We start from the raw sequence: 16146 nt of genomic DNA, 5'->3' as shown, positions 1-16146 counted from the left end.
AAAGTTATGTATAAAACATCAGAATGAATAGCTATGTGCATATCTTGCATATGAAAACAATCTGGTAGCTAGCTATATAATCTGCATTCTATAAAAGATGTCTTTTTAAAAAAAAAAAAAAAACAAGTTGACAGGATCACCAAAACTTCACTTCATTTCTGTTGATAGCCAGATAAGTGTGACTCATCCTAACCTGAGTATTGATTATTTATTGCTAATTTAGCAAAAAACTTATTAAACTACTACAAGTAATTCAGAATATAAATTGTAATGAATTCACAATTCATTTTGTTAAACACACACTAAATACTAAATTTAAAAGAACAATTTCAACACAAAGGGTATAATCATTTATTTACATTATAATTATGTCATAGACATTAATAAAAAGCTGCATCTGTCATTCAAAAACTATACAATACCAAATTCCTCAGTAAGTCAGAAAATGATTCAAAATTATATTCCATTTTAACATAAACAACTTCAAATGTTTCAGTCAAAATTCATATGAAGAAGTGTTTTCAATAGACAACTCTTGACTACATTTATAGGCTATTTTCCATCAAATTCACGCCTATTACAGTATGCATGTCTAATAATTAAATTGCAAGGTGTATTTATGCAAGTTGCTTATAGAAATTAAAATCTAGCTATTCTTGATGAGACTTGGCAGGAATATTCTTCAGCCATACAGTATGTTAAAACCTTTTTACTTAAGTTGTTTTGGCTAAGTTTTTACCTTATACTATTAAGGTTATATATTTCTACTAGTACACAAAAATCAGCAAATGATTCTTCTCATTGTCAAAGTGAGTTATTTAAAATAAAATTAAAACATTGCTGACATCTAGATCTTATAATAAATAACATCTGCGGCATGTCTAATTATCTAATTTATAAAATAATTAACTGATGATTTTTTTTTCTGCACTATTGAACATAAGGTTAAAAAGGCATTAGGTTTGCAATCTCAAATGAATATCTTAATAGGTAAAACCAGACTTATCCTTCTATAATTAGATATTAGGCTGTCAATTGAATTAGTTTGCAACTATATTGAATGTGGTTTCAGTTTTCCTTCAGTGTTGACAAAGCCATAGAGAAAGGAGATGTATTTTTGCTATGAGAGCTGATTACTATTATTAACAATTTTATTTGTGAAAATCTTTTGCAGTGTGTTACACAATCCACAACATGGTATCATTACAAATTCTCTTATAGAATAGATGCAATGTTACATATGAAAATCTTCTTATCAACTTCATAAACAGAAGAGCTCATTTTGGTTGTTTAGCAGCAAATGAACAGGTACATTGAAAATGTGGCAGAAATTTACATGAAATCATCGTCTGACCCGTCATAATCCTAAAAAAAAATAATAAATATAATAAAACACAAAAAAATGTATTTTACAATAAAACAAAAAGAAATTAAAGAAAACACAACCCAATGTATCTAGCAATAAAATAAATGTCAGTACTAAATAACATTCAGTTGATGGTCTACTGCATAGCTTTTGTTCTACCAAACATCATCACTGGTCTTTAGAAACAAAACCAAAAAAAAAAAAAAAAGACTGGTTTGAAGCTAGCCTACCAGAAATAGAAACTGTCACTAGGAACAAGAGAGCAGCCATGCTAATCTACAAAAAGGATCCCACCCCAAGCAACTTAATAAGGCTCAGAGCTGCACGGCATTGAATAACGAGACAGTGTGCTAACAAATACTGGCAGGAGCTATGTGAAGATACTCAAGAGGACTATATAAGGGCATGAGAAAAGCATTTGGACCTCACATCAGCAAGTGTGCTCCGCTTAAGTCAAAAGATGGCTCAATCATCAGTGTTCGTGCGCTGAAAATTGAGCGATGGTAGAGAACTATGCAGAACTATACCAGATTGAAAACGCCATCTCACCAAATGCTGTTACCAACTTCCCATCACTTCCAGTTTTGGGGAATTAGACATAACGCCTTCAATAAAGGAACTGAGTGTAGCCATTGACATGCTTGCACACGGGAAAGCACCCGGAGGAGATGGCATTCCTGCTGAAGTCATTCAGGCTGGAAAGCATGCCCTAATCAAGCCACTCCACGAACTGCTAAGCATGTGCTGGGAACAAGAAATGGTCCCCCAGGAAATGAAAGATTCCAACATAGTAACAATTTATAAAAATAAAGGCGACCGCTCTGATTGTAACACATATAGAGTCATCTCACTGTAGCATAGTAGGAAAGGCTTTTGCTAGAGTTTTACTAAAGTGATTACAGATCTGTGTTTATCCAGAGTGGCAGAGTGGCTTTAGGGCAGGCAGATCTACAACAGATATGATTTTCTCTTTGCGCAGCTACAGGAGAAGAGCAGAGAACAAAAGCAGCCTCTCTGTTCAATATATTTGAAAAATAAAATGTAAACAAATAAAATGTTTAAATACAAGTACACTTACCCTATTCGACTGCATATTCTCACTTTTCATATATGTACCATAAGACCTGAAGAAATAAAAGTATTACATTATTGATTTTGTATCTATACACATAATTTATTCAATAATATGAAGATAGTGTCAGATTGCTAATAGTTATTGGCTGCAATAATTTATGCAAAAATGTATTTGAAATGTGGTTTTGTCTATTTGAATAAGGAAAACTTTTCCCTAAATTATTAAAATTTTCATATGGGTCACGATCCACAGACTACGATAATACAAACAGGATTACAAATACAAGCATGGGTAACACAGAAGTTTCAGTTAACGATTACTCAATTCACACCTCTTTTATTTCTTTCTGGGTCTTAGATTATACCCATGCGTAGGAAAGGAGGGATTCGGAGGTGTCACGGGCGTAGACATTTTCCTTACATGGTCAATAAATGTTATGATTAATTATGTGAAAATTTTGTTCATATGCTGTGAACTCACAATAATTAATGAAACCAAAATTTAAAATTGACAATAATGATTGAATGAACACAAAAACTATTTATCAACGTTCATCAACATAATGTACTCTATGAAGCAGAAACACACTGGACCAGACAAAATAAATAATACTAGAGATATGAATCAACATAAGCCATCTTAGAAGTTTCTCACTGTCAGAATCAAAACAATCTAGGCACAATAATACAACTACTTCCTCGACAGTTTTATTTCTATTTTGGTAACAATAATACAACTACTAATTCACCAGATTAACTTGTATCCTCGGAACATAGTTTCTGACAACTAACTATTCAAATAATGTTCTCTCTGCCTATGATGCCACTGAGAAATACTCCAGGTGAATACAACACCTTTAGCACACCATGACATTTTATGTCAAAGAAGAACAGTATTCATGACAAAGCAAAGAGGTGCCAACTACAATGGGCTAGACATGAGATCCAAATGTCTTATTGCTAACTTCCAAAATGACTATAATATAGGGAGATGTGCAGTGAAGAGCCTTCTCAATTGGGAGGGGGGCAGTTGGGTCCAGCACAAGTGATACAGAGAGACAAACTGCCCCCCTCTTTGAATGCAGAATCCACACCCAAGACTATAAAAAACTAGCCAATGATTGCTATTCATGGCACTGAGCTTAAGATGAATGTCTCATGGCAGTGTATTAAATATCATTAGGATAATGGTCACAAATTATAGGCACAAAGCCACCATAAATCAAATACAGCTCCTGCCAGAAGAGCATCATTGTGAATACTTAGCAATAGCAGTTATGTTGATTGAAGCACATGGAAGCCAGTGAAGATGTTTTTAAATGTAGCAGTTATTTCGCAATACCACACCTTAGACAATATCCCAGCTTACCTTATTTCAGCCTGTTCTTGTTTCCTTTTTTCTTCTTCTTTTTCTTTCAACTTCTGTTCCTGCTGTAACCTGCGCTGATCTTCTCTTTCCTTCTTATCCCGTTCCTCTCTAAGTGCCCTGAAGTCTGGCTGCTCTTCTGTTTTGGTTTTATTCAGTCGATTGACAATTTCATTAATTCTCTTTTCTACTCTCACCTTCTTAACCTTAACACAAAAAAATAAAAAATTAGCATTCCACACAGTGACTATGGAAAAGTGATGACAATATACATTAAAAGACAATTTGCAGAAATTATTTTGTTCCCTCTTATGAAAGCTCACAACTATTCTGTGTTTATGTATTGAACAAGCAATTTAAAAGAATGTAGATGTTGAGCTTAATGCATAAAAATAAATATTTCTTGACACCTACATCTTTTTCTTTATGAAAGCCTACTTGACCAACGTCCATGCTTGCAGTCTTTTTCAAATTAGCCCACATGGTGTAGACTACATCTAGGTTATTTTGCTTGTTGCCTGTACCATTAAAAAAAAACAACATATTCATGATTTAATTTTTTTTTTACAATTTAGATTATTTTCATGGGAAAGGGGGGGTGTCCACACCCTTTATTGAGACTCATTGTGACATGTAGTAATTTGTAGTCACTTATGATATTCTGTGTTCTTCGCACGTGGAAAAAGCTCAGGGTGAAAGAGCAGTAGTAAGAATTTAGACTGTTATGGATTGGAATTTAATTTCAGGAGTTTTAGTGATATTCATGTAATCAACCAGCTCTAATAGGTAAACCTTTTGTTTACAGGAAAATAAACACCCTTGACCAATGTGCTAACTAAACAACAGCCATATTTATTGCAGGCCACAGAAACAGGTTACCTTTATGTCTATGCTCCTTAGTGGAAAAGTTTTATGGGGATATCTTACTTACTGCTTTATTACCACTGGGGTTTGTGAATGACTGAAGGTAACGATCAAAGCCGGAGACTAAGAATATTCAAGATTTAACTTCAGAACTTCAGCTGTGTTTGTCCAGCACCAAATGGAAACTTTTCTCCTCATCAACCACAAAGAATAGTGATAGTGATAGGAAAAAAACAGAGCACGTTAAAATACTAGGATCATGAACTATGGTACCAAAAATAAATATTAATTTAATTTTCATACTATGTTTTCACTGTTTACTGAGGGCCTAAAGGCAACAGGAAACCTTTTTTACAAGTACCAATCACCTCATTTATCCAAAAGATTACAGAAAAATATTAAGACTGTAAATAGTTCTCTTATTCTTTATAAGTTTCGTTTTTTTCTACAGGAAATGAAGCTTTGTATTAATCTTTTCGTATTTTAATCTACAACCATTTTTTCATAGGTATGCATTAGCTGAGTAGGTCTACCTTGAATGCTGTTGGCTTTAACAAGTTGTACACAGTCATCTATAACAGCTTGAGGAATGTCGTCTATAGTTTCTCCCTGTTTCAAATAAAAAGTATTGTATTTCATAGCTTTGTACCAGCATAACAATAAAAAAAAAATTTAAAAAGTAATTCCGAAGTAGCATGACAGTGTCTTTTTAATCATTATAAAGAAATGATCAATAAACTAATATGACAAATACTTTTTTACAGATAAAACAGTCCGATAATAAGACTTACTGGGTGTAGCCTGAGGTATACGTGAGCAGATGACAATTTATCAACATGAAACCTGTAATAGTGATTATAAAAAAATAAATAAAAATAAAGTCTTAAGAAATACATGCATGTAAGATAAATTGTCCTAAAATATTTGAATGAATTTTAGCTAACAATAGTTTTAATTTATGTTGTATTATACAATAAAACAAAAATATAAAAAACAGAAGCATAAAAAACAACCCATGTAAAACATATCTGTTATATATTGAACTTTCCCAGGCAAAGCCTCTCAGCCTCAATGCGGTGCTCAGGTGGAAATGGTCATTGGAGGAGATGATATGGATACCAAAGAAGTCAAACAGAGCACAGATGAGGTGCTTAAGGGAAAAGTCCATTGCACTGGCAGGGATGAAACAAAGCCCCAACAACTTGTCACTATCCACACACCTTTTCTCAGGGAGCTATTTTATGACCTGCTAATGCAGTACAGAGAATGAAAATGCAGAATTTTTGGTGTGCTCCAACTTTAGCCTTGTATCTAACCCAAGCTTCTTGGAATACGAGATATTGGTAGTAGGAATATAAAATTTTACATTTCCTAGGAACTTTCCCAGGCAGATGTTTTGTTTCAGACACACAGTTGGAGGCAAGCTTCTGTGAGCCTAGAGTTCCAAGAGTACAACTCTGAGAACAAATACAAAGAAGAAGAAAGTAAAATGAACTTACCAAACATCCTCTGGCCATCCCCATCGTATTAATTCTTCATCTAAATATGTACACAAACAAAAAGTGTTTTAATCAAGGGTAGTTTAAAAATTTTATATATAATATATACCATTTATACTTACACAAAAAATTAGCAATCTAAGAGTATGTGCAGTATATTTTTGTAACTGATTGCATCCCAATTATTGGTATGCTATTTACAAAATGCTCACCTTTCTTGTAGACATAATTTTTTATTGATGATAAAAAATAAACTTACTTTCATTTTTATCAAAGCCCATATACAAAGTATATGGCGGTGAAACCACTGTGGATAAAAGAATACTGAAATTAAATATAATGTGTCACTTTAGCCTATTGCATATTTAAACAAGAAAAACATAAAAAATACTTTCTAAAAAAACAAAGCTTATATTAAGTGTAACTGTATCAATTATAAATCTTAAATTAATCTTAAATCTTATGAAATACAGACGTTACTTCAAAAAAAGATGATTATGTCCTATGCATCTTCCTAGGTCAATCTAGTCATGCATGTTAATGTTAAAGATTATTCTAGACCTAGAATGGATAGATCTAGTCTAATTATTAATATTTCTGTCAGTGTCCTAACATAATATTTAGACTCTATGTATAGTCAGACTATATAGAATATAGATATTTAAGATATATAGATCTACTTGTCTAGTCTAGATAGACATGATTTCTATCTAGATCTAGAGTTTAAGTCTTCAACTAGATTTATTTTAAATCTAGGGATTTTTCAACTAAGTTGTCTAGGTCTAAAGTCTGCTATTCTAGTAATCTAGATCTACTCCTAGATTTAGTTTTCTAGATCTAGACTGTCGTAGAATCATCTAGACTCTAGACTATTCTAGACAAACTGTCTTAAAGTTTAAAGTGTCTATAAGAAGAAAGTCATGATGATAATTCACATCACTGTCACTGTCACAGATTACATTATGGAATTGTTTGTACATTTCACTTTTGAAAGAAATATAAGCCCTCGACATGAGTCTCGGGATTTAATCCTCAAATTTAGACACTTGTCATTCAAGTCAGGATTTACCCAAGGGACGTAATTAGTATGTTTGAAATATATTGGTTGATTTGAATTTAAACAAAGACATTTTTGAAAAGGGTTAGCGCCAGAGAATTGGCGGTAGTAAGAAAGAAAAGTCAGTCGATAAAATAAGGTTCTTGTAGATAGACACGTTTCTAAGAGCTCTGTTTGAAAAGCCTTTATAATATGTTTCATGCTCATTGATTTGTAATTTGTACATAAACTGTACTTACGTTATATTTAAATAAAGTTCCAGAGTTTTGTTTTATCAAAGAATTGTCAATTGTGATTCTAGATCTTCATTTTTTGTTAACTATTGAATTCAAGTAAAATCCCCGGCATCACAACACATCGTAACATCGTGCATGTTGTTACATCTGGCACTAGTGTTGTGACATAATTGGCACTCTCCGACTAACAAAAGTTCATGGACAACTTTTAACGAAATTTATTCAAGACCTAGGACCAATTTCTAAAACTCTTCAAAGGAACTTCATTCTTATTTAACGGAGGACAGAATTTCTGTGTTTAACAGGTCAGTTGGTTATCGATAATTCTTTTATAAAGATTTTCGTTAGAGTTACGTCTAACTCACGAAATCTATTATTATATGTAATTGGCAAAAGGAATAAGACCAATATACATAATAACTGGCATTATTAAAAGACCAGTAAAGCAAATAACTGGCAATATAAAAGACCAGTAAATCAAATAACTGGCATTATTAAAAGACCAGTAAATCAAATAACTGGCATTATAAAGAAGACCAGTAAATAATCATTTGAGCAGCACAAAGTAAACAGAAGACCAGATTTAACCAACTGTTAAACCAGTAAAAAGTACATCGGCTCAATAGATCTATATATCAATCATACGACTCCAGTAACTACAAGTCTACTGTCAAGAATTTATTAGCAAATTGAGGCTTCAAGAACTTTGTCACTAGATCTATATTATTATTATATCTGAGATAAAGCCAAAATCCAGATATCGAACATTTTGCTCCAATACAAGAAACTAACAAAAAAAATTAAATACGGCTTCCAGTGCTAGAACAAAACGATTCTTCGAATTAATAGAATTTGCCAAAGAAAAGCAAATTTCAAAGCCAGACCAGTGGGCAGAGAAACAAGAAGAAAAAGAATATCAAGAGCAAGAATCTGAAAAACAAAGGCAAGAATCTGAAAAACGCATGCAATTAGAAGAAAAAAAATTGCAAGACGCCGAAAAACAAAGGCAAGAATCTGAAAAACAAAGGCAAGAATCTGAAAAACAAAGGCAAGACGCCGAAAAGCAAAGACAACATGAAAAAGAAAAAATGGAATTCGAAAGGCAAAATAAAGAAAATAAAGAAAGCATTTCAATTCAAGGTCACTCAAGTATGTTTGACAAATACAGATTAATGAACAAAATATCGGCTTTCAACGAAAACATTGACAATATGGACTCGTATCTCATAAGATTTGAAGAAATAGCTACAACATCCGGTCTACCTGAAGCACATTGGTCGAGCTCACTCCTCACCCTTTTGACTGGCAAAGCTGTCAACATTTGCTCACAACTGTCCATCAATGAACGCAGCACTTACTCTGATATCAAGGAAGCTCTACTGCGCCAATACGGAGCAACTTCAGCCAACTATAGAAAGAAATTCTATAATGAAAGGCCACAGCAAAATGATGATCCTCAAATTTTTGTAGCTAATATGTCAATGTGGTTTGATAGATGGGTATCCATGGCAAAAATAGAAGAAAGTTACCAAGCTCTTCGTCAACATATTATTATCGACAACATCACCCATGCTCACTCAGAAGATATTCAATCCTACATTATAGAGAGAAATCCTACTGATATACAGACATTAACCAAGATCATCAGACAATATAGAGCAGCCTATCCAAACAAGTCAGTCAAACCATCTGTTGAAGAAAATTTTGTCTGCTTTGCTCAAGACAAAAATGCAAGATATAAGTCAGATGACAAAGTCAAATGCAACAAATGTCATAAACTAGGGCATTTCACATCTCAATGCCGCAGCAGAACCACAGAATGTTCATTTTGCCATAAAAAGGGTCACCAAACTCATGAATGTTGGAAAAAACAGGCAGTCTCCAAAAATCAAAATTTTGATAGACCCACATCACCAACTCAAAGATACAGCAATAGAGAGCAATACAATCTCAACAAAGCACCTAGAAATAATAAACCAGATAACAACAAACCTCGCTACAGAAGTCATTCACAGGACTCCAGACCACAATATATGCCTAACAGAAGCTATTACAATGAGCACTCAACTATGACAGTCATTGCAAAGTCCAATGGTCTCAAATTTTATCCAGGCTTTGTAGGAGACAAGAAGGTGGAAGTTCTTCGTGACACCGGAAGCACGTCCACATTAGTACATGAACGCTTCGTACACGCAAACCGTTTCACAGGCAACCACGTCCAAGCCACTACATTCAACGGAACTGTCAGCAAGTTACCTGAAGCCATCATTTATGTTACTACACCATTCTTCAGTGGTCAAACAAAAGCATTAGTAACACCCAATCTACCAGTGGACCTAATCATTGGAAACATAGAGGGAGATAAAGAATGCACTCCTCAAGAACTTACTGAATGGACGAATGCCATAGAGCAAGGTCAAAAATGTTTAGCAGTAATGACAAGATCCATGTCCAGACAACAAGAACATTTGGCACCTGAACAAGTTAGCCAAAATAATCACATGGCTACCTCAGTTACTCAAGTTATGCAGAATGCAACAGAACCAGTTACTAGTCCAGTAGCCAGCAACAATCAAGAACACTCAACATGGACACCCCCAGTTACATCAAGCCCATCCCTACCGGTCATAAGTCCACCTCCAATTCCCGAATGTCCATTGTTGAACTTTGAAGAACAAGACGACATGCCCAGAGTCTCTAACAATGATACAAGAACTCTAACTGGCCAAACTGAAGTCAATCAAGACAAGTCTCATGAACCAGAAGCAGATACTTATATTCAATCAACTTTGGCTATACCAGACAAAAGAAAAACTTTTCAACTTAACTCTACCACTCATACAAGTATTCCTCATCTGAAAGAATGTGAGTCAACTCAAGAAGCCATTACAACCAAGAACATTGAAAGTCAAAGAATATTACATGAACACATGAAATCAAGATATTTTGCTCAAGGAGATCAAGTCAATTTACTGTTACCAGATTGGAGTAACAAGCTATTCTACAAATGGCAAGGTCCATTTACCATCACCAGTAAGATTTCCAACCTGCTTTATGAAATCAATGTCAACAAGTTTACCAGAGTATTTCATGTTCATATGTTTGAACATTACCATGAAACAGATAATGAAGACATCAAAGCAGAAGTTGATAATTTTACAAGCTTAGCAACTATTCCTGAGGAAGAAGAAGAAACATTATCAACACACATTCCTGAGATAGATGTTTCATTACCAACATCCAATAACATTGACATTCCCAAGGTCATCACTCTGAATGACATAGCACTACAGAAAGTGAAGGACACTAAAGTGTTTCCAGACCATGCAGATTTCTTTACCAGTGTTTCTGAAACATTTCCAGTACTGCAATTTGAAAGCAACTCAGAGAGCAACAACATTGACAACACCAAGTTTCATCCTCCTTCTACTCAAGGGGCAACTTTTCTTCAGAAAGGAACAAATGAACTTCTTCAACATTGCTGTATTGACCGATTGAACTCAGACATGTTCAGTCATTGCTCTATTGAACATTCTAATGCAAAGCATTCTGCTACCATTGTTCTACAGCGTCAAAGTTCATCAACCAGAAAATTGAATTTTGGTTTCGGACAGTTCTTATTTTCACCAAACTCAAACGCGGTTCAATCAGACATTATCTGTGAGATCATTATGACATGGAGTCAACAGCTTCATAAACTGAAAGACCTTTTCTTCAAGTTTAGAAAAAGCGTACACACATCCATGACGGCAATTCAGAAGGGTTCTAAACTTCACACTTACATTTTATATATGTACTATACCATATTTAGTGTCACTTGATCCATTATCATTCATACTCGTCAAGGAAGAACATTATCCAGTTATATTTAATTAATAAATTAATTTGTTTACTCCCTTTTTCCACAGGAGTTCTATATCAGATGTTTTATTATTTCAGCACCAAGCAACCCACTGAGGAAGGTCACTCATTCAAGATACTTTGTTTATCATGTTTCAGCATCTTTGCATATGACATGCATCAGACATTTTAATTTTTAAATCATGAGCATTTTATTTCAGGTATTTTATTTCAGGTCAAATATTATTGCATATATCCTATTATAACAGTACAGATACATGACAGACAATTGGAATTTTTCATTGCTTCACACATGTTGAGATTTATATCACATTGAGTATTATTATTCCGAAGATTGATCACATTGAGTACTATTTTCTCAGAAGATTGTCATGTACTATCACAATTATTTTTTCTATGTCAATTTTTCATATGCAATATATTTTTCCATGTACACATTTTCACATTAGTACTAACCAAATGATTTATAATGTCATATTTTAATTTCATCATAAGGCACCGTGAAGAAAGTAACCTATTCAATTCAAGATTTAATTTATCCAAGTATTATGCTTTGTACAACTTTTGATATTGTTCATAACAAGCATTGTCTCATTTTCATAACCACTTGAATAGTGAAACAGGTGTCCAAAGTCATCAATAATTTTATTCACTGCATTTACATATTTTTTTTATCTCCAAGTTGACTTTATTTTGTCATATGTTACCTCAACCATTTTTCTATAATTTCATGTATGGTATTTTGTATATATTTAAATAATTTTAATACATATGAGCATTTCTATTACCATACAAATGCTAAATGGAGGGGGGGGGTAATATGTCACAGATTACATTATGGAATTGTTTGTACATTTCACTTTTGAAAGAAACATAAGCCCTCGACATGAGTCTCGGGATTTAATCCTCAAATTTAGACACTTGTCATTCAAGTCAGGATTTACCCAAGGGACGTAATTAGTATGTTTGAAATATATTGGTTGATTTGAATTTAAACAAAGACATTTTTGAAAAGGGTTAGCGCCAGAGAATTGGCGGTAGTAAGAAAGAAAAGTCAGTCGATAAAATAAGGTTCTTGTAGATAGACACGTTTCTAAGAGCTCTGTTTGAAAAGCCTTTATAATATGTTTCATGCTCATTGATTTGTAATTTGTACATAAACTGTACTTACGTTATATTTAAATAAAGTTCCAGAGTTTTGTTTTATCAAAGAATTGTCAATTGTGATTCTAGATCTTCATTTTTTGTTAACTATTGAATTCAAGTAAAATCCCCGGCATCACAACACATCGTGACATCATACCATCTGATGTTGTGACAGTCACTAATGAGACTACTCATTCTCAGTCTACTGGCATAGTACAAGTTTTCTCAAGTAGATCTAACTAAATCTAGATCTAGACACTAGTGTTATTTTAGAATCTAAAGACTCTTTGAGTTAAGACTTCACTAACTTCATTCTAGACTAGATTAGTCTAGACTCTAACTCTAGTCTAGATCTTCTAGGAATATATAATTATATATATATATAAAATAAAGATCTAGATCTAATATCTCTCTATATAATTCTCTTCTTCGCTCAACAGTTTGGATGAGCAAGAAGTAAAGGAAAGATCACTAGAGCTCTTATTTCTGCTGATAGTCACCCCACGAAAAAACAAGAGGGGGGAGGGTGGTGGGAAACAAGTATTCACAAAATAGCAGGGCTGGACCGTTGTAACCAAGAAAGATCACAGGAGGGTGTGGGGGGGGGGGGGTAAACAAGTAATCTACTCCTTAGGAACTATCGAGGCGACACAGAGCATGGCTCAGGAAAAAAAAAGGGGGGTGGGACAAGTTTTACTATTTTAAGTTATAATATGGTTTAATTTAATAATTTATACACCTAGAATTAGCGCAGGTCCTATGAAAGTGTGGGGCCCACTGCGGTCGCATAGGTTGCAGTGGCCTAAGGTTGGCCCTGCAAAATAGTGACTAGTATATATATTATAATATAGATCTATAATCTATATAGATTTTCATTAATCATCTATCTAGAATTCTACTTCTACATCTAGATTAGATAGTGATCTAAATCTATATTTCTATATCTACCACTTATTGTCTTATAGTACTACTACTGTGCCTGAGTGTGTGGTGTCTGTGGTGTGACAGTGACTGGGTGAGTCACAGCTGACAGTGATCAGATAGTGTGTCTGTGGCTACTGACTACTCACAAGACTACTTCTGGTCTCTACAGATCTAGACCTACAATTTACATATAATATATGATATTATATAATCTAAACAAGTAAACAAGTAATCTACTCCTTAGGAACTATCGAGGCGACACAGAGCATGGCTCAGGAAAAAAAAAGGGGGGTGGGACAAGTTTTACTATTTTAAGTTATAATATGGTTTAATTTAATAATTTATACACCTAGAATTAGCGCAGGTCCTATGAAAGTGTGGGGCCCACTGCGGTCGCATAGGTTGCAGTGGCCTAAGGTTGGCCCTGCAAAATAGTGACTAGTATATATATTATAATATAGATCTATAATCTATATAGATTTTCATTAATCATCTATCTAGAATTCTACTTCTACATCTAGATTAGATAGTGATCTAAATCTATATTTCTATATCTACCACTTATTGTCTTATAGTACTACTACTGTGCCTGAGTGTGTGGTGTCTGTGGTGTGACAGTGACTGGGTGAGTCACAGCTGACAGTGATCAGATAGTGTGTCTGTGGCTACTGACTACTCACAAGACTACTTCTGGTCTCTACAGATCTAGACCTACAATTTACATATAATATATGATATTATATAATCTATATTGATATATAATATAGATCTAGATCTATATCTAATTCTAATCTAATAGATTATTATTATAGATCTATCATTTTATGATTATCAATATCATTCTTAGATTGTGACAGCAACGGTGATTGTGAGTATGTAGTCAATGTAGATCTACTAGTGACTGTAGATCTACTAGTAGTACTAGTGACGTCTATTAGTATTGGTGGTCTATCTACTAATAAGTCTAATTAGACTAATACTAGCAATACTATAATACTACTATAATATAATATTATATACAATTATTATTATTTAAATTATAATCTAGAATCTATCTAGATGATAGATCTAGCTGTAACTGTCAGTGTCTAAGCTAGTAGTACAATTAGTAAAGTAGACTGAGTAGTACTAGATCTAGTACTACTACTAAACTTAAACTAAGTGACACTAAGTCTAAGTCTAAACTCTAAGTAAGTAAGTACTTATTTTAAGTTTAAGAATTAGAGAATTAGATCTAGAGCTCCTCTAGTACTAGACTCTAGTACTACTAGTAGATCTCTAGATCTAATAAATAAGTTAAACTTAAAGTAGATCTAGTAAATTCTAGTAGTACACCACAGGTGACAGTAGAAGTACACTGGTGACTGTAACTGTACAGTTACAGTAACAGACTTGGGCTTGGGCTGAGTAGAATCTATTCTAGTGACTAGTCTATGAGTATGACCCAAACAGAGGACGCATATGATATTTTTATATCTAGATCTGTCAAAAAGAAGACACCAAATAAGCAAATACAGACTTTCTTGGTCTCTATAAATTGCGAATGCCTACCATTGCTAATAAAATAAAACACCATACTCTTGTTTTGAAAGTAAACAGTCGATTACGAAAACCGGAAACTGAATGAAGTTATTAAAAAGAAAAAATCGGTAAATTAAAAACTGGTTCAAAATTTCTTGATTCAAATCTATAGATAAATATAGATCTACAGAGACCATAGACGTATGACGTAAGCGACTTTTTTATGTTTTAAAAAGTAACGTACGTCTGTATTTTATAAAATAAGATAGACCTCTAATCTATTATTATTATTTAACATGGCTCAATTGACTCTATAGACTACAGTTGGGGGAGGGGAGGAGGACTGCTGTGTGGACGATATTATCGTTACGTTGATGTAGATACTATTCAATAGCTACATATTTCCAAGCAATCATCTCATTTCTATGACATGATCTATATTAGTCTTCTTATCTTGTGAAATACAGACATAGTTTTAAAAAAAAGATTATTACGTCCTACGCGTGTTTTTTGGTCAATCTTATGTCATGCATGTTAATCAATGCCTTAAATTCTGCCAAGTCATTGGTTTTCCTGGCTGACACAGGCAACCCCATTCCATGCTTTAATAGCAGTTATAGCATTAGGAGAGAAGGGTCATTTGTGTGTGAAAGTCCTGTATAGGACTATAAGTCCTCGCGTAATGAACATTATGATGGAAAGACATCGTTGGCCTAATAAGTTGCCTCAAAGTAGAGCCAGATTTAAGTAGGCTATGTGGAAACCCCTACAATTTTTCGAAAGCTTTTATAAAGATCCACTTGTATGAAGGAAAATACCTATATCTAAAAGCATAGTAGCCTATATATATTTTTAGATTTAAAAAAATAGAGTTCTTGCAAATTTAATCTCACTTTCCTTTTAAAAAAATATTTAATCTGTATATTTTAGTTTTAAAAAGTGTAAATTTTTTGAGTTTGTGTAGGGACCCTTGGTGGACTCATTGCCGTTAATCCAGGGGCTGTATTAACTTATTCCAAGCACGCTACACGCAATCGCGACATTTTTACCAGACGTAAAAGTGCGGTAAAAACTGTTAGAAAAATAAAAACTTAAAATTTTCTGACCTGTTGAAATACGGATATATTTTTCTATTTTGTGGAGGCCTCCCTTAAATCCGGCCCACAGCCTTGAATGACATTTCACTGAAAGCGATGCCATCTGATTTTCTGCTTTTTCGCGTTTTGACAACA

At 33.7% G+C, this 16146-nt stretch overlaps 1 protein-coding gene across 1 annotated transcript; it reads right to left on the bottom strand.

Annotated features, from left to right (window-relative positions):
* Window positions 1–337: 337 nt before the first annotated feature.
* Window positions 338–15040, bottom strand: LOC106058789 (coiled-coil domain-containing protein 25-like). The gene is made up of 9 exons (XM_056030256.1): window positions 14945–15040; window positions 6429–6476; window positions 6170–6209; window positions 5462–5513; window positions 5204–5279; window positions 4221–4324; window positions 3810–4012; window positions 2445–2490; window positions 338–1365 (listed from the first exon to the last, which is right to left on the bottom strand). The coding sequence occupies exons 1-9, from the start codon at window positions 14967–14969 to the stop codon at window positions 1333–1335; spliced, it is 627 nt and encodes a 208-aa protein (XP_055886231.1). The 5' UTR covers window positions 14970–15040; the 3' UTR covers window positions 338–1332.
* Between the last annotated feature and the right edge of the window lie 1106 nt (window positions 15041–16146).

The sequence above is a fragment of the Biomphalaria glabrata genome, chromosome 5 (assembly GCF_947242115.1).
Source record: "Biomphalaria glabrata chromosome 5, xgBioGlab47.1, whole genome shotgun sequence".
In the NCBI taxonomy this organism is placed as follows: Eukaryota; Metazoa; Mollusca; class Gastropoda; family Planorbidae; genus Biomphalaria; species Biomphalaria glabrata.
This window is presented reverse-complemented; position numbering and strand designations above follow the sequence as displayed.

Coding starts and splice junctions, on each gene's coding strand:
- LOC106058789 (XM_056030256.1), bottom strand. CDS start 14,969: ATGGTGTTTTATTTTATTAGCAATG. Junction 6,477..14,944: donor GTTTTATTTTATTAGCAATG/GTAGGCATTCGC, acceptor TTTTATCCACAG/TGGTTTCACCGCCATATACT. Junction 5,514..6,169: donor GGATGGCCAGAGGATGTTTG/GTAAGTTCATTT, acceptor TCACTATTACAG/GTTTCATGTTGATAAATTGT.